The following is a 19,582-nucleotide window of genomic DNA, read 5'->3' as shown; positions in this document are numbered from 1 at the left end:
TTTGTGTGTAGTTTAAAACGTCAAATATTAGGATGACTTTTAAAAGCCTCAGATTATACTCCAGTAAAATATAATATAAAAAAATATATAAGTCATGCGACTAGTATATGATTTAAAGATTGAATAATTTTCCATGACTATGTTGTCAAATTATTAGAATAATTTAAACTGCTTATACCAAATAAAGTCAACTTTAACCGGCTCAGCGTAATATTATAATTAGCGTCACATATTCGTGTCGATTCTAACGAAATTTCACGTTTACCGCATACGAAGAGAACATTTATTTCGTAACCACAAAACGGTGTCAAACAATGTCACCGGTCCAACTCGACTAATTCTACTGTAAACATTTTTTATAGATATTTTGCTCTAAACACACAGAAATTTCAAGTATTTTTCTTAAAATTCATCAATATGGTGAAAATTAAATTATTATATAAATTTTCCTCATACACTTGGCGCCGTCGTGCAAATCTTATCGGGAAATGTATCGACCGAGACGTTACATAAAGATTTAGATATTTATCTAGAAACGATCCGAATTCCTGAGCTGCAAATCGCGTCACACGTAAAGATCACGTTCGCAAACTTGTGCAGTTTTACTATTGACCGTGACGTCAGAGTGCATTGGCCTTAGGAAATAAATATGTCCGGTGTGAGCAAATATTGAGAAGTTAACTCAGAGAGACGTCAGAGGCGAGCAACCGTCGCCAAAGAGGGCCTTTGACGTTTGACTGTTTTGCGAGCGAAATGACCGTGAGTATGTAACAATAAGTTATTAAGAAAATACTGAGATTCTTTAATTTATTACTTATTAAAAAACAAGGCATATAAACAACTCAGAAAACAATAAAAGCAATACTTCATATAAGGCATATAATGTATGGCTGATCAGCATAAAAGAATAGTATATAAATGTATATAATTCTATCTTAAAACATACTTCTATGCAACACTGAGTATCTTTTTTTTATCTTAAAAAACAATTAAGAATAAAAAATATGTTTTTTATTGGTATATATCGTATGTTAAACCTTAGTTATGAGGTAGAAGTATTCACCTCTCAAAAGCGTTAATTGAAGTTTGCACTTCAATTAAAATTTGCAATTGAAGCATGAAAACTAATTATAATCTCTTCTAAAGATTTCCCCATATTTCATTATATATAACTTAATAAAATAAAATAGAGTCCACATTTAATTTAAATATTTTAAGAACCATACATTTGCTCACATGATCTAAATTAATTGTTTCTCCAGTTACTTGAGCGATCGTAGAAAGTTCATAATCTATAGCAGCTGACTGTCAAAAGATTATTTCACCCCTTCAAGAGTTCCTAGAGGGTCTAATCTGGTCCCTGCTCTTCTTTAATTCAATAATTACATAAATACGACAGTTACAAATTCCAGTTTCGAAATAATTTAAATGAATTCAATCTGTTCTGGACAATTTTACTGTACAGAATGATTTAGATTCTCTATGGAGAGTGTTGTAGAATGTCATATTATCAGGCGCATACGGTGGGATACATTCCCTTTCGCTCGCTCGCGTGTTAAGTGACGAAAGTGAGTGAGAGATTAGGGCGTGCTGAACGCATATAGCACACGCCCTTATCTTTCACTCACTTTCGCCACTTATCTCATTCACCGTCAGAATATTCCTACTTTCTCGGTGAGTTCAGAAAAGGTTTTAAAAATACCTTTAAATGACAATATTTTGTAATTATTTCAGCGCTTATTAGATGAACGTTTTGATACAATTTTCTTACAGAAAGTTGTATGTTGCTAAAAAAAATTGAATAACTATGTGTTATTGAAAATCTATATATTCTCGAGGAATTTCAGGTTGGGTTCCGGAACGTATTCGAGAGTCATGATCGCGTCCTCTTCTGATTCCCGTTAGAAACAGGACGTCCTCACTAGCCAACTCGCCTATGACTCTCCCCGTCCATTACACCTTGCTCTGTTTTATATCAAAAACGCATTTTAAATACAAATAAACGCCATTATTGTTACATAATCGCAAATTGGCCATCAATCGCGACATTATCTTGATCTAAACATGTCACTGCTGTCGCCAAGTCCAACCAGTGGATATCGATAGCCGTACAAATGAGAGACGAGACCACCGTATGGTAATCGCAGTCATGTTTATGGCCATAGAGTAGCAACTTAGTCTCTTCGAGTATCCGATTTCATCCTGATAAGAACACCCGTCGGGTAAATCGAGAAGAAACAATCAATGGCAACTATCGCAAGACACGATCTTATGCAAGTCTTGTGTGTTTAACATATTATCAATGATTGAAAGACGCATATGTGAATTGTTTGAATATATTATAAAAAATAATATGAAGCGCGATTTTTTTATTTATGTAATAAGGATAAGTATCATATTACACAATATTTGAAATTTATCAAGATTAAAATATCTGGGTTTACCCAAAATATCTGTTTGGGCGTTTTATCTTTAAAATTGACTATATATATTTAATTTATTTTATTAAGCAACGACTATTGAAAACTGTTAATAATTTTGGGATTTTCTGTTATGTGATAGATTATATCAATATTATTTAATAAAATGGCAGATATTGATTGCAGTAGGTCATTATTTAAAATACATATTGTTATCTGTATGTTATATATAAAACATTTATGATTCCAAAAATACATTATTTATACCATAAAAACTAATGTTAGCTCGTAAATAAATATTTCTTGAAATTCATTAGCAATGTTTTTAATATTTATTTTTCTTAGTATTTTAACAAACGCATTCAATTCACAGTAAAATATGGATATTGAAAATAAAATCTGTAATTAAATCATGCTTTTTAATGAATTTTGTGAAAGTGCGTGAAAAGAAAGATGTCAGTATTTATATATCACACTAGATTGTATTTTAATAATGCTTTAACTTATTCTATAATAGCAAAAAGATGTATGCGTAGAATATATATATATATATATATATATATTAAAAATAAAAATAACATTTTTTTCAAGAAATAAAAAATAGTTTGAAACAGAAAGGATATATTATTAAAAAATAATGTAGGAAAATCCAGTTTATTTTCTGTTCCCTGTTTTTTTAAGCATCCAGAATATAAATATATTTTTAGCATTATGTAAGTTATATTATTACATGTATAATATGTATCCTTTTGCGTATTTAAATATGCTTAAGGAAATATTAAATTATAATTATTAAAACGTTATTTTATTTGCTATGAACTTCATGAGCGACAATAAAATTTAATTGGATTTTTATTACGCTATCTAATAATCATAAATCGTAAAATGCTCACGTGTGACAAAATGCATATAACTCGTCACTTCCCATTAAATACGCCTACAAACAGATATCAAAATATCTATTACAAAATAAAATTTATATACTGATTGAAATACAATTAATTAATTTAATTGCATGTTATGCGTCTTATGAATATATTAAACTAAATGTTATTTTCTTTAATATATTTTTAAATGTTTGTATCGATACTTTTTCGACCCCATATTGATACTGTATGTCGCTCAGCTGCGTGTACTGGGTTTATGATTATTTTAGTTCAAAACTTCTGTTATCAAACTAAATGCAAATACCGCGACTGCTTCACTTAAAAATGTACACTGGCTAGTATACTGCTATCAGATTACGGCAAACAATGGGCATAGCTCTTTGTTTCCACCTTGCATTCAAGTCAAAAGTTAAACTTACGCTTAATAATAATACATTGATATTTTTTTCCTCCAGTGCATTGTTAGATAAATAGAGGACGAAATGCATCGAAATCATCGTACTTTGATTTACGATTCCGCGTTATATAATATAATACAGCTGACCCTCAATTTCGAAGTTATTAAACCTATTTACGGTCTTGACCATAAATCAACGAATGAATAAACACAATGCGCTCGGCTCTATGGCCCCGAGACCGCAAAAATCCTATTAATTGTGGTCGTTGGAAAATATAGGTAATGTAGATAGTTTGTGTGTGTTGGTAGAGATTGTAAATTAATACACCCCATGCTGTAAATTTGAAGTTGGACCACACAGCTTCTAACGGAACCGTCATCCCTCTCTACATTTCCGTAAATATAAATTTGATATATTTTTTTATATAATTCATAAAAAAATATTTTTTTTAAACATATGTTACAGTAGAACTAGCAAAATATATCTAATTGCGTTTGATCTAGGAATGTTATTTATTTATTTTTGTAATTATGCAAAGTTACCACTCGCTTAATCTTTAGCCGTCTTTTGTGCAACTGTTCAGACAAGGTCTCCAATGGAATTTTACCATATGGATATAATTTAATTTCACTAGCTATTACACTACGCGAGCGAAGAGGAAATTAATAACAGACACCGAGTGCGGTACTGAGGTCAAAATAATTAATTAACACCTTTCAAATACGCTCGTGGGTCTCAAGTTCGCCGAGACGCGTACAAATGTTTACGTGTAATATTTTAAAGCTTTCAAAAATTTTCTTTTATTATTTTCATCGCCTAGTGGTGTCGAAATATCGCTACGAAATTGTGGTTGCCCGCCCGAGTGTGGCATTACAAAAGCTTGGTGCGTTATGGGTGGTCCATGCAATTTTACCCCCTGTGAGTTAGTTATAGGGTATCGGAAGCTATATTTTATAAATTCTTTCTAAGGGTGGTTTGTACACATTTCACAAAAGGGCCGTATCTATAAATTTTGAATCAATTTTTAAAATTATTCATCGTCGGTTTGGTTAAATTCATGAGGCAAAATATAGCATTTAATATAATTGAAAATATATAACTCATTGACATCAATTTAAATTATAGTAATTAAAAAATAAATTGCAATAAGTATAATTAATATTACTTTTTTAATTTCTATTGTATCTAGGAGATCAAAATTAGTACTTATTATATAATTATAATTCCAATCAATTTTTTAATCTCGCGGATAAATATCTAATCTCGGAAAAGTCTCTAATATTCGACAAAAAAAACCTAAATCATACAAAGTATTGCCTTATTTATTTTATTGAGTCTGATAATTTTTATGCAAAAAGATTTCAACAGTCACAAAAGTGAGAAATGTTATTAGTTATTATTAAAAATAAGTATAGGAGCAAAATAAAAATGGTAGATAGATTTATGATTTTATTTTTGTAGTTTATGCCATTTATACAGATTAACAATATGTTATATATACACAGACTATTATATTGCAATATATACAGAATTTATGATTAAGAGTCAGTGGATAAAAACAAAGACACGCAGAATTTCTGTGATCGCAGAGAAAGACTTAAATGATATTTTTATCATTTAAGTAAATATAAAAATATGAACATACACGACCATAAAAATAATTAAAAAGTATCAGAACGAATTAAAAATAAAATTTATAACCCAAGAAGTTGATGGTCTGGTATTCACACACACTCACTAGCTGCGGTACCTCACGGTAGTGAGGTTACCGACAACTAGTAACAATAACTGTGTTAACATTTAACTTTGTTAACCAGTTTTCAAATACTTTCACATCCCTTTATTTGTGGTAATCGACATAATTCTGAGATTGAAAAACCCACAACAAATTTTGAAAATATCTTAAAAATGAAGTTATAGGAGTAATGGTGAAATGCAGTACCTTCTAAAATCCTAGTGTGATCGATTGTGAGCATTACTCAGTGAAATCGATAGTTTAGTTTGATAGCAATATCTTGTAGTGCAAGATAATTTTTCAATCTCAATAGATATGCAACATGACCTACTTTGGTTGCAATCCAGCGTTTTCGATGGTATATTCTGGTTCACCCCACTGTAGCCTTGTTCTTAGTATATTGCTAAATCTAGCTTTAATGTATTGTTAAAAAAATTCATATATCTGAATCAAAAATTTACAAGGAAAAAAATAGATTTAAGAGATGAATGATTTAATTCTGAACATGGCAATTTTAAGTTGCAATGTCACAAGCGGTGCATCCAAAACATCTATTCGTGGTCAAATAAAAATATTTACACGAAAATCTAGTGTTAATATATACAAAATAACTTGAATACGTATATGTGTCAAGGTGATGATTTCATTTCAGCAAATTTTTCATGAATTTATTTTATTCCGCAATTCAACTTGCTTTTTCCAAATTTATGTATCACGTTAAAATATGCAACGCTCGTATTATGAAAGAAATTTTAAAATATGTACTTTCTATTGCGTGAATATGACGACACAGCTGTGCCGAGCGTTTTCCACGAACAAGAAGAGGAAGATGCAATTGGATAGCAGCGGTGAAGATGATGAGGGTCTGGTGTGATGATGTATCGTTCTCCAAGCATTGTAGATCCACAATGGAACTGCTGAGGTATCTCCAGCGCGTGCTACACACAATGCCGAAGGGTAACAATGCGGTCGTCTCGATTTTCGTTGATCGACGATATGTCATCGACGATCAATAGAGATTGATCGATCAGCTACCTTCTGAATTCGGTGGTCAGTCGAGGTGTTGGATAAATAAATATCTATACGCACCGTAAACACGTATTGCGTTGCATTCTATAAAAATCTATTCACACTATATATTTTCATATGTATGGTATAATTGTATTATGAATGATTATACTAAGATATAAAAATAAATTCAGGAGTTCTCATCTCAAAAATATTTTCTTCACTTTCAGAACATCCCTCGTAGCTCAAACCCAATTGAATTTTCATAATAGGTTCATATCACATTCATTACACGTATCATACAATAGGCATGCCACGAATCGATCGCATTTCACGCATGGATCGTAAATAATTTAATAAGCGTATCGCGCCATAAAGAAGGACATTTCCGGACGATTCGATGCAACTGCGGCTGGTCAGGGGTTGCCAACTGAGCAGGGTGACGAATGGACTGGCCACGTGGTGATGATCCAAGTCGGCCGTGACCGATCGACGGTCAAATTTGGTCTCCGAATGAATAGGATTTGGGCATCAGAGCGATGTGTTAGCACGCAATTTGTCAGGGGTATGCAATAATGGTGTCTGGTCGCAGACGCCCCCGTCTCGTCTCGACAAAAACGGAAGCACCCCAATGCAACGAATAACGGTTTAACGAGCCGTGAAAATCGTTTGTACCTACTCCTCGTGGCGTTCGTTTACCATGTAGACAAATTCACGCACGCTCGATATTCAATTCCAAAAGTACTTTCTTGCTTTTAGCAAAGACATTCATTAAGCAGTTCGGAGTTCTCTTTTTTTTAAGACATTCATAAAACAGTTCAGATATCTTTACTGAGACACATAAGGGTCTCAAATATATTTATTTATAAAATATCATAGCAAATTTATTTGAGAAGGCTTTCTATAATATATTTCTGGTAATATTCTTTTTTTATAATAGTATAGCAGAAATTAAATAAAAATGAATCATGTCTTTAACTCCTTTAACGCTTTGAAGAGTATCGCCGTACATGTACGGCGGTCGATCTTTCACTGTTTTGAGGTACCCCGGATAGTTACATATTTATATACATAACTAAAGAAATACTAAATAAAAAACATTATAATTATGTAATATTTTTTTTAATTTTATTAAATGATTTTTATAAAAAATTATACTAATAAATTAAAGAGTACGAAATAAATTAACATGTTATATTAATTTTATAAAATCCATCAGATTAATAAAATATTAGGCTTATTTTTTTATTAAAAAATAAGTATCATCGTCACTAGGAACTCCAACCTCAAGTCATTATTGTAATCCCTTGATTTAAAAATTTCAATTTTATCCTGGGATGTCGGGACTCATGATTGCAAAAAAATGTTCAACGAATAATATTTTAAAACACAATAATTTATGTATGTCTACTAAATTAAAACTATTTTTATTACCATTGCTCAGCTCTTGTTTTTCTACTTTTGGTTTTCGAAAGTTTGCTCTGTAAATAAATTTTAATCATTAAATTAATTACATTTTTGATCTTGTTATAATTATAGTTGTCACTCTTAAAAGCTTATTTATTACTTTAAAAAATATGTCTGTCCCGCGTTTGAAAAGTTGTGTAGCAAACATTTAAAATTTATTTAGAGAACAACTCAATTATTCTTGCCAAAAAAATCCAAAGAATATGTTTTTTAATTCTGAAATTCATAGGTATCGTAAATTATCCATGGTCCCGGTACCTTAGAATTAGTTTTTATAGTCCTCACTAAAATAGTGATATGTCATTAAAAGCAAAATTTTTATTGTAAATATTTCTTACTTAGCGCTTTAAGCTGAAACTTAAAAGTAAAGTATTTATTTATTCAGTCCTTGAGAATATGCATTTTGTTTGGGTCGTATATGTATATTTATATTTTCACTAGTAAATATCACTGAAACTGTATTTATTACAACTATTTTTTGAAAATATAATTAATTTGATAGTAAAATTATATGCTACTAAACTGTCGTTAAAAGCTAATTAAATACAGTAAATGCCTATTTTTCAATAGAGTATAAAATAAACATACTAATTGATTCAGTAAAATCATATCCAAATATATTTTACGAAAATATAATTACATATAAACGCTAGTGAACATAGATTCTGGTGAAACTCAATTTGACAGTTGCGATATGTTTATTTGCTGTTCAAACCCAAACCTAACCTAAACCAAGTTATTTATAGGTGCAAATGTATTCGGAAAACTCACTGAAACGCCAGAAAAAATATAACTTCACTGGTATATGTATATTCATTTAATTTAATCATAAATATATAAACAGCATAATGAAAAATCACAATATTACGAGCGAAAAACTAGCAATTATTATTTGCGAAATCTCATCTTTATAAAGGACATAAAAGAAAACAAATAAATATAAATCCCTATTTTAGGCATTTCAATATATTATTGTAGGTTTTAACCCAATACTATATAATAAAATAAGTCTAGAATTCTGGTAAATATATATTCATAAAAGTCAAATATGTATAAAAATATATATTATGTACATATTAATAAAAAAATTAGAAAAATTATAAAGATATTTACAATAAACCAAAAAATGGGATTCGAATATTAATAATCTTAAGGAGAAACTTTAATTGATCGTGGTTTAGAAAATAATACAATAATATTTATATTTTAATTTAATTTTCTAGTCTTTAACTTTTGAATAAAAAAATAAAATAGTAATATTTCTATAGTATCATTAAAAATTAAAATTTAAATAAGATATTGTAAAATTATAAGTTGCATATCTGTAAAATACAGATTTTTTAAACTATTCCCAGATACTCCAAAATAAATTTATTTTATTTAATGAATATCTAGTTTCTTGTATTTTAAAATAAAAAAATATTTAAAGAGCGATTTATAATTATAAATAGTAAATGTTTGTATTTTAAAATATATATAAAAAAATAATATTTACCTTTATTTAAATAATTCTTAAATTATATATTCATAAAAAATTATTGATAAAAGCATTTAATATATTATAAAGAATATATCATAACATATGCAAAGAAAAATAGTTTCAGTATTATATACAAGGATCGATTATGTGTATTTAACCACACACATACACAGTCTTGTAGTATATCAGCAAGATACTTCAATCAGTAGCTCGGAATAAAGACGTTATATGTCGATTATTTTTCGAAAAACTGTTTAAAGCAAAAGAGATTACCTTTACAAGCATGTGGATAAGCAAAAAATGTGTTATTAGCTCACGTAAGCTACCCTTATTACGGTTCACTTTAACCGCCCTGTTATTAGTGGTTATAACCGCGAGCAACTACGAAGTGAATTAACTAAAAGCCTATCGGAGCAGCGGGAATTCCTCGAGAAATTGGAAAAAATTGCATCTAAAACAGATACTTGGTAATTACTGGGATGTATGTCGGTGTTTGATTGATTGTTCTTCGGGCGAGATTGTCATTTAATTTAGGTTTAAAACTTAAGTCTCTTATCGTCGTGGTTATCTTCAAGACCGATCTAATAAACCATGAGTAGTATTTCTTCTCTAATTAACGTCGAGTTTTTGATACGACTCATTGATTCTTTATGTGGATATACTTTTTTTAATTGGGTCGCCTGGCGTCTCACCTTACATTATATAAATATTTACATTTCTGTGTCAAAAAGGCGCATGCTATAAATGTCGCGATAAGAATCGTAAAATTTTATTGCGCTCATGATATTTCAAAGGAGAACGACATCGATCGGATCAGATTATTGTCGTTAAGCGACGTGTCAACAAAGGCCACCTGCGGTTGAACAGTAAAGAAAACTGCTCACGTCAACAGTTAAATTATTATATCCAGATACAATGAGGTTATTATATACATTACCAGTGTTAAACATAATAGAAAATGTTATTGTTACGTTTTTGTATAGGCTACTTTTAAATTGCGCCATAAAATATAAAAATCTCACTAATGAGTAAATATATGCTACATGAATATATCCTTTATTAAATAAACTATAAATAAATATTTACGTTTTCTATCACACGATAAGACTATACATATACATTTTTTTAAAGACAATCTGTCTATTTTGACAACAAGCAATTCTGATAATTATTGTAGTCTTATCTTTATTTTATTATATTATTGTATTTTATGTTAGGTTAAAGTATTATTACGGCTTACAATCAATGTATGTCACTGTGCACAATCTAGATCGATTTTATATTAAATATTTATCACGATATTTTTTCGGAAAACTAAGAAAATCTCAGAAAATCTTATCCCTGATTTTTTTATTGAAATTATATGTAATTATTCAATAAATACGGATTCTGATCTCCCAGACAAGGTTCATTGAAAAACATTGGACCTTGTGAAAACAATGATTCCGAACCTTTTGACAAAAATGACATTTTATATATTTTTTTAATATTGTAATAATAATAGGCACGAGTTAATCCTTTCTATGCTACAAATAAATATAAAAAAATAGCCACCGGTGCGACATATTTTCTACATAATATTAGGCATTAAAAATATGTACTCATAGTATTTATTTTATTTATTTATTTATTAAAATTATAACCATCGTGACCTGACAGGCAAACCTAATGCGTCACGATAGTCAAAAGTACTAATACATCATAATACATACAAATATAAACAAGACAAAACAACAGACACAAATCACCTCAACAGGTGTGCATTGTCCCATACGAATTGAACCAAAACTCCATAAGTGCAAGAGAAAATGTCAATATTACTATGGACAGAATTGAGCAGATAAATGGCCTTGGCCAGAGAAGAGTTGGCAAGTGCTCCAGTTCTACACTTAACAGGCAAGAATAGTGGACACGACCGAGAACTATATCCACCTTCAGGAGCCCACATTTGAAGCTGCTCGAGCACTGAAGGATTGTCTACGATGCCCTTGAGCAATTTCCAGAAGTGTTTAATTACATAAACACTTCTGCGAGTCGACAAAGAAACGTATCCCAGGGCTCCCAAAATAAAAGCACTGGGAAACAAGAACGGATAATACCCGTATTCCTTCAAGTATAAATATCGAAGAAATTTACGTTGTACTTTTTCCAGCTTCAATTCATTACATTGATTCATTACGCCTGGGATCCAAATGATGGAGCTAGTTTCTAGTATGCTGCGGACTAGAGTATCATAAAGAGTGCGCAATACTAAAGTATTCCTGAAGTAACGCGCATTTCTCAAGATAAAACCGAGCATTTTTAAGGATTTGCTATGAGTCTCTGCAATGTGCTGGCTAAATTTCCAACGTTCTTCGAAAGTCACTCCTAAATCCTTAGTTGAAGAAAACCTTTCCAGAAAATATCCGCCTAGGTGGTATGAATATTTTGCCGGCGTTAACGACCTTGAAAATGAAATTGTGTGACATTTCTTTACACTGAAAGGCAATTGGTTATAGCAAGCCCATTTCTATATAGAGTTGAGATCCTCCTGTAGGTCGAGGGAATCAGAAATCGAATGCATTTTCTTGTAAATTTTCAAGTCATCTGCATGTTATAAAAAATCTTAATGCTCTATTGCTGTTTCTATGTCATTAATGAACAATAAAAACAACAATGGACCCAAATTGGATCCTTGAGGTACTCCAGTAGGGGTCTTATATCGTTCTGAAAAAGAGTTATTATACTTGACGAATTGATATCTATTGGTCAAGTAATTTGAGAATAGATTTATGAGATCTTCAGAAAACCCGAAATTAGATAACTTTTTTACAAGTAAAGCATGGTTAACTTTATCAAATGCTTTTTAAAAGTCTGTGTATATGACGTCCACTTGTACACCAGAGTCCAATGATTTTGAAACATAGTTAGACAAAACCATTAGATTAGTGACAGTGGATCGAGATTTACGGAAACCATGTTGTTGGTCGAGAAGCATACACCTACAATGATTAAAAATGTATTTATGCAAAACAATTTCAAATAATTTTGCAATTGTTTTGCATAAATACATTAATTAACCTGATAATAGTCGTGTTTAGTCGTGTTTTCTTTAATGCTCAGTGTTGCCACATAGTGAATCTTCGGTCCAGGTCAAAAGCAATAAAATCGTGCCATCGCGGTGAAAACGCTCAATTATCAAGCGTTTATATTAGGATTTTTTATAACAATAATACGAGTGAGGACCGAATTAAGTACATCTAAACCGAATTTTGATCAATAGAAGAGCGCAAAAAACAATTATCCCTTCTCAGAAGTCAAAAATCCACGTCAAAAGCAAAAAAATCATGTTGTCGCCGTCGCAGTGGGAACGGCGCCGACACGATTTTATTGCTTTTGACGTGAATTTTTGCCTTCTGAGAAGTGATAATTGTTTTTGCGCTCTTCTATTGAGCAAAATTCGATTCGAATATACTTTGATTAGTCCTCTTATATTTTTAAAACATATTTTAATATCGAAATGCAGACACACTGTCTGTACTTATTCTTCCGCTTATTTTCCCCTGAGATGTGAGTTGGCTTAGTTTGTATGTTAGACTTGACATAATAAAAGATTTAAAACTGAAATTAGTTTTAGATATTTCATTAGGTTAGGTTTGGGTTTAAACAGTAAATGGACGTTTCACAACTGTCAAATTGAGTTTCATATACATTTTAGAGCAGCATATTATCGCCTATTAGTTAAATAATATTTTCGCTAGTAGAAATATATATCTACTGATGAAAATGTATTTGGAGATAACAAGTTAAATTATCACTTTATCAAAAAATATACATTCGATATAACATTAGATGTAAATAAATAATGATAAGTATGTAAATATATTTTACTACATATAGAAAAGTTGAAATCATATAATTTTATAAGCACCTGTCAGATAATTTATATTTTCACTGGTAAAAATATATGTCTACTGGTTAAAATTTATTCTGTTATGATTTTACTGAAATGACATATTTTAAAAAATATTTTCAGGATAGATTCGAGACATTTTTTTCTAGATTTTCCGTAATGAATGTTCCTCTCCTTTTATTTATTGTATGTATAAAAGGGCTGAAGAAACTTATTCTTGAAATACATCAATACATACATCTCAAACATCTGTAGTTTAGTTCAGATTCATTATTTGAGGTCGGGTTTTACTTTTTTTATACATATACTCTTGCTTTGATTTTTTCCTCTCTCCCCATTTCCCCTCTTGCCAGGCTTTTAACCTAAGTCATTCAAGTATTAGTCACCGACTTAAACCACTGATCTATAGTATTAGTCATATACCAATATAATTTAACTAAACTATATGTGTTTTGTTTTAAATTTGGTGCAAATAAAATTATTTAATTTAGTACAAATAAAATAATTTAATTTAGTGCAAATAAAATTATTTAATTTAGTGCAAATGAAACCTCCAACTGTCGCTCTAACTACCATCTAACAACCACCATAAAATTTAATGATATTCTGATAGATTAAAAGATGAAATATAAAAATGTACAGTACTGAGCTGAGATAAGTTGTAACGCGAAACTAAAAACTAAAAACCTGTTTTAATATTGCATAATAATAAAACATATCTGAATTTGCGACAATTCAATCGGCTTTTAAATGCTAAGGCTCTCAAAATTTGCTTATACAATAGAATACAAAAATATGAAGCATATGATCTGCTTTAAATATATGAGATTTTAATTTGCAGCAGAATTTTTAAATGTCACCCAATTTGAATATACATCAAAAAGAGCGTTCACCATTATATACGTCTTACTGTATAAGTATATAGCTTATAATTTAAAGACCTATTAACTAAAGTGATATTGAGCGTGTGAAAATAATTAATTGGCGTTTAAGAACCATAAAAATAAAGCATTGCACTATCTATACACGCCCGCCTGATGACTTATTTCTTGGTGTGATTTTTTCGACGAGACAGAAGACTGGTCCAGTCACTTTTTTCCTCACCAAAATTGGCCAGAGTAGAGTCGTTCGGTGCACAATAATTATGCACCGAGCGGCGTTAATCAAAGGGAGCAGTTTAATAGTCAATTAAAAAATATTCAAATGCCGACTAGCCGTGGATAGGTGACGGGCCGTGAAAACTTGTTTAGCTGTCAATGAGAGCGATTTGTTAGTATTATTGATCGTCGCACCCGGCAAAAGTCAGATGCGTGACACCAAAATTTACGTCCCTAAGTTAAATTTACTGCTCTATATTTGTAGTATTCATTTGATAGTTGAAACATCCAAACGTCATAGTAAAGATTTAACTAATGCATTGATACATTAGCACTATTATTTTAGCGATTCACATAGATTGATGACAAAGATTAGAAACTAAATTTTAACGAAAATGGATTTGCTCTCCTTGTATTCTAAGCTATCCATAGCAAACGTTAAACATTCAATCAGATTTCAAGGATCACATCAACTGTACAAACATTTCAATCTATCCGACCCCAATTTGTGTTTCATTCAAATTTCAGCGCTCTTATCCCAAACTCATCTATTACACAATAGGAATAATTGCGGTAGTATAAATAAGCGTTATATAATACATCAATGTTTGGATGTAATCTTAATCCTGACTTTGCCGCTCCGACTTCATGGTCAAAGGCTCGACCGTTGGAGAGTTGTTCAAACAAGAGCAACCGGCGAGCAAACAACCACCAAGAGGGAGAAACACTTGATGTGAGATTTTACATTGTATAGGACTCGGTTCACCTTCTCAGGAAACCCTCGTTGCAAATTGACGTTTTGTACTCGCTTTGATACTTTCCCGCTGGACAATAGTAATCGCAGTGAAAAGAGAACAATGCAATTCTAAACAGATATGACACCATAAAATGTCTTAGACATAATCTAGCATCCACGTCGCTTGCGTGCATAAATTATGAAAATAAATTTTATGCGCGTCCGTGCCGTTTTACAGCATCCATTGTTAGATGGATTGTTCCGCGCAATTTTGTGATATTGGCGAGAGAGAATTATTCACCGTGACTAAACCAGCAGTAACGAACTGTTAAATAGTTATAAAATCTTCATTTCACGCTTGCTTTTGTTTCGTTCGCAGAATCCCTGAGAACGATATCCAGAGACTTGGATATAAAGCTGTTGATAACGACATCGAGAATGGAGAGGTTCCTGTGTTTCAAGAACTTTCAAGTGAGAGGGATAAAGATGGTGAGTAAATTATTCAGCTTTATTAATTTATTATAGATCTTCCGTTGTCACGTAACAGGCGTTAACTCAATGCATTACAACTGTTAAACACAAGTAAGTAGTGACATGAAACTGAAATTAATCAACTTTAATTAATATAAACTATAAAAACAGCTTACATGAAATATATCACTACGCATGATTATTTTTCATGAAAAATCCAAGAAAACTTAATCTGTGATAAAAAAATAATAAATAATAAAACTTGATCGAAATTATAATTATAAAATATTCACGAGTTACGACCTTCCAGATACGATAAAACTATACGACAAAATAAACTTTTATGTTCTTTACTAAAACCTGCAACTGTCACCCTAACTATAAATGTGCATCATAAAAGGCCAATATAATTTTTGATGCTTTACTTCTAAGCTAAAAGTATGTGAATCTAGAGTACTGTGCTAGAATAATTTGTGTCAAAAATTTAGAAACTAGGTTTATTGTTGCATAAAGAATCAAACATATTCATGGTCTTTTAATTTGTTACTTTTCAATTGGCTTTCAAATGGTAAAGTTCTCAAACTAAATACAGCATTTACTATGCACAAATTAGTACGATATTCTTTCGCAAGACTAGGAAAATTTACGAAAATCTAATCGGTGATAAGATTGATTAAGATAATAATTACATATTATTCACTGATTTTAATCTCCCAGGCACGATAGAATTTGAATAGCACTAAAGTCAAAATAGGATTAAACCCAAATACTTCGGATATTAATCCCCTTCTTATACTACTGCTCTTTTGTGCTTCTATAGGTTATGAAGAGAAAATAATATTCCAGAAAAAATTAACTTTTACTAGCAAAGTACGTAAATTGTTTATAAAGTTGCTTATTAAAAGAATTAGTCTTTCGCTTTTCTTCACAATTACCTTCACTTCTTTCTGCTTAAATATCAATGCTATAAAATAGATATAGTTGCCAATGAATTTTAGCAGCATTTCTTAATATGCAAAAATATCAATAAAATCTCAGTAATATATAATTTTTTGCAGCAATAAAATATCACTTCTTGGAGCAATATAACCTTGTGTTTTACTTAAGCAATAATTTATTGAGCTTTTTTAATTATGTTTTTAATATTCAATTAAATTCACTACTCTATTGTTCTTCTATAAGTTATGAAGGTAATATAATATTCCAGAGAAAATTTAACTTTTACTAGTAAAGTACGTAAATTGTTTATACAGTTTTTACATCGTTAAATGATTATTAAAACAAATCGTTTATTACTTTTTTATTCCCAATTACCGTTGCTTCTATCTGTTTAAATATCAATGCTATAAACATAAATAGAGTTACCGATAAATTTTAACAGTAATAAAATTTCAGTAAAATATCAGTTTTTGCAACAATAAAATATCACTTCTTGAAGCAATTTAACTTTTCATTTTACTTAAGCAATAAATTATTTTTTAGATATTTAAATAAATTTACTAATTTAAGAAAACCAAGTTACATTGCCACTACAACGTGTGTCCGAGTGTTGTCGTGTAGCAAATAAACCTTTTGCTTAACCAAACCAGTAAATTATATTTTTTATTGAATTTCTTTTGCCAAATCATTTTAACAAAATAAAATAAGTTTCGAATGTATCTTAAGTTCTTTAGTTAAATTCACTAGTTCAGGAAGATATTTTTTTTGAAACTTTAAAACGCAGTTAATTGTTGTCATTGAATTTAGCGTCATTAAAATGTTCACTGAATCATTTTGTATTTCACAAGACCAAAAAAAACTTTGTGTGGCAAATATTCTTAATATCAACGATCAAACTCTTGCCATTTAAATCAATTTTTTGCAACGATAATTATTAACTTTCAGTTCTAATTATATTTTAAATGAAAAACATCTAAACTAAATTTTGACCAATAGGAGAGCGCAAAAAACAATTATCCCTTCTCAGAAGTCAAAAATCCACATCAAAAGCAATAAAATCATGCCGTCGCCGTCGCAGTGGGAACGCTCGTTACCGAGCGTTCCCACTGCGACGGCACCGACACGATTTTATTGCTTTTGACGTGAATTTTTGACTTCTGAGAAGTGATAATTGTTTTTGCGCCCTCCTATTGACCAAAATTTAGTTCGAATACACTTTGATTAATACTCTTATAAATATAAATAATTTTTTTAATAAATAAATCTCTCATATAAATTTTGTTTCATTTTTTTCTTTAATGGCATAGGAAAAGCCGATTTAAATTTAATATAAATTATATTTGAATATAATTTTTTAAGTAAAACACTAGACAAGAAGTGAGTTTCGGTATCTTTTTGGTTTAAAAAATAGTCCAGATAATAAGTAATGATCAACACAAAACAGTTATAAAATAATAAAAAATAAAACATGTAAAGTAGACAAGTTTCGTATTTCAATAATGTTTTATATAGTTGTGGTAATAGATGTGGGTTGTGGTTATTGTGCAATACTGAGTGTCCTACATTTCTATATATTTAATTACGCTATTTTTTGTATGACAGATCTACATCACATATTTCATTGTTAAAAGTCATTTGCCGTTTCCAGGATCTCATTGAGAGTTACTTACAATTTATTAATATTTTATTTAATAAGATTTTTTAAGAAAGCCGTGCTACTTTTTAGCTACTAATTTATGGGTTTTTTTACGACTGTTATTTATGACTATATGTTACATAATGTATTTTTGCACCTAATATTTATTTATATATTTTTTTTAATTTCGTGTATTTTTATCTTCATTAGAGTCTGAACGAGGCATGGACTCGAGAGGAATGCCAGTTCATCGAAAACATGACAGATGCCGGCTACCAAACATACAAGTCAGCGGCAGCTTTTCCGATGGGGCGATTCCTTCATTTCAACCCAAACGGGCAGCAGAAACTCCCGAAGAACCAGAAAAAATACCAGAAGTGCACCTACTTCATCAGGATGCCAGGCTCAAGCGACCACAAAACAACGACAGTGCACCCCAGGAAGAATCATCATAACCCCAGCTCCTCGCAAGAAAAGTTCAAAAACAAAGAAAACAGGAGGCCGAAGGGCAAGTTCATGAAAAAGCGACCGTTGAGATCAAAACTGAGACACGAAGGCCACAAAATGCGACAGCGTCAGCACCCGGAGAAGCGTCCACGTCATTAAATGCGCAAATCAAAATTCAAAGGCCTAAAGTTATATTGATGTCGCGAGCTTTTTGCGAGCTTTCTGAGCTGGAGAAGAAGAGAGCGCTTTTTGCTTCTACGGCGTTCGCCCTTTGTGATGTTTAGTTAAAAAATTACATGAATCCTGTTCGCCTTTGCTGTGAGACTATGCAACACTATTCACGTGTATTCCTAGCGATTTTTTATATTATATAATATATAACATATTTAATATATTCAATTTTGAACTTGTGTGTCGTGTGTGCTTCGTTCGAAGCAACTTGGTGGACAATCGGTGATATGAGTATTTAAAAATAAGTGCGCTTAAGACTCAAAACTATCAGTGATCGTGTAAAATTCGCCAACGGACTCGCTTAACACATAAAAAATACGCTTATATAGGTTTAAATATATAAAAAAGAAGAAAACAACCGTAAGGTACTCGACACCGAGTAACTTGATAACGGGGAAAGAAAAAACTCGCGTATAATTTATTGTTATTTTTTTTGTATATTGACACGCAGTATTATCGCATTGACTGTGTAGGTTTTGCGTAAGTTTGGATGACGGAAATTATTTCCAAAAATGCTTAACACCGTATTTATATTTCAGTATTGCGAAAGCCTAAATGTACTACTAATGTAATTATGTAATGTAACGCTTTACTATCGCAAACATAATATAAGGCAACCGTATTAAATCGATTTTATACGCGTGAGCCTTTATTAGATTTTTTATATATGAATGTAAAATGTAGACGTAGTTGTGTATATTGTTTATATTATTGCCAAAAATGTTTATATATGCACTT

The 19,582-nt window shown here is 30.7% G+C and overlaps 1 protein-coding gene across 3 annotated transcripts in view; it reads left to right on the top strand.

The window, feature by feature from the left end:
* Positions 1-19,199, top strand: part of LOC148228673 (fibroblast growth factor 1-like) — a 109,217-nt gene extending 90,018 nt beyond the window's left edge. The window contains exons 4-5 of one of the 3 annotated variants that reach the window (XM_088199709.1): positions 15,500-15,609; positions 18,377-19,199. In XM_088199709.1, coding sequence (XP_088055835.1) covers positions 15,500-15,609; positions 18,377-18,621 — 355 coding nt within the window. In that variant the 3' untranslated portion in view covers positions 18,622-19,199. The remainder of the gene's footprint in view (positions 1-15,499; positions 15,610-18,376) is intronic. The other 2 variants (XM_088199708.1, XM_088199710.1) reach the window with 2 other exon arrangements.
* The last annotated feature ends 383 nt before the right edge of the window (positions 19,200-19,582 follow it).

The sequence above is a fragment of the Plectrocnemia conspersa genome, unplaced genomic scaffold (genome assembly GCF_051122295.1).
Source record: "Plectrocnemia conspersa isolate PC_06_02 unplaced genomic scaffold, ASM5112229v1 ptg000012l, whole genome shotgun sequence".
Taxonomy (NCBI): Eukaryota; Metazoa; Arthropoda; class Insecta; order Trichoptera; family Polycentropodidae; genus Plectrocnemia; species Plectrocnemia conspersa.
This window is presented reverse-complemented; position numbering and strand designations above follow the sequence as displayed.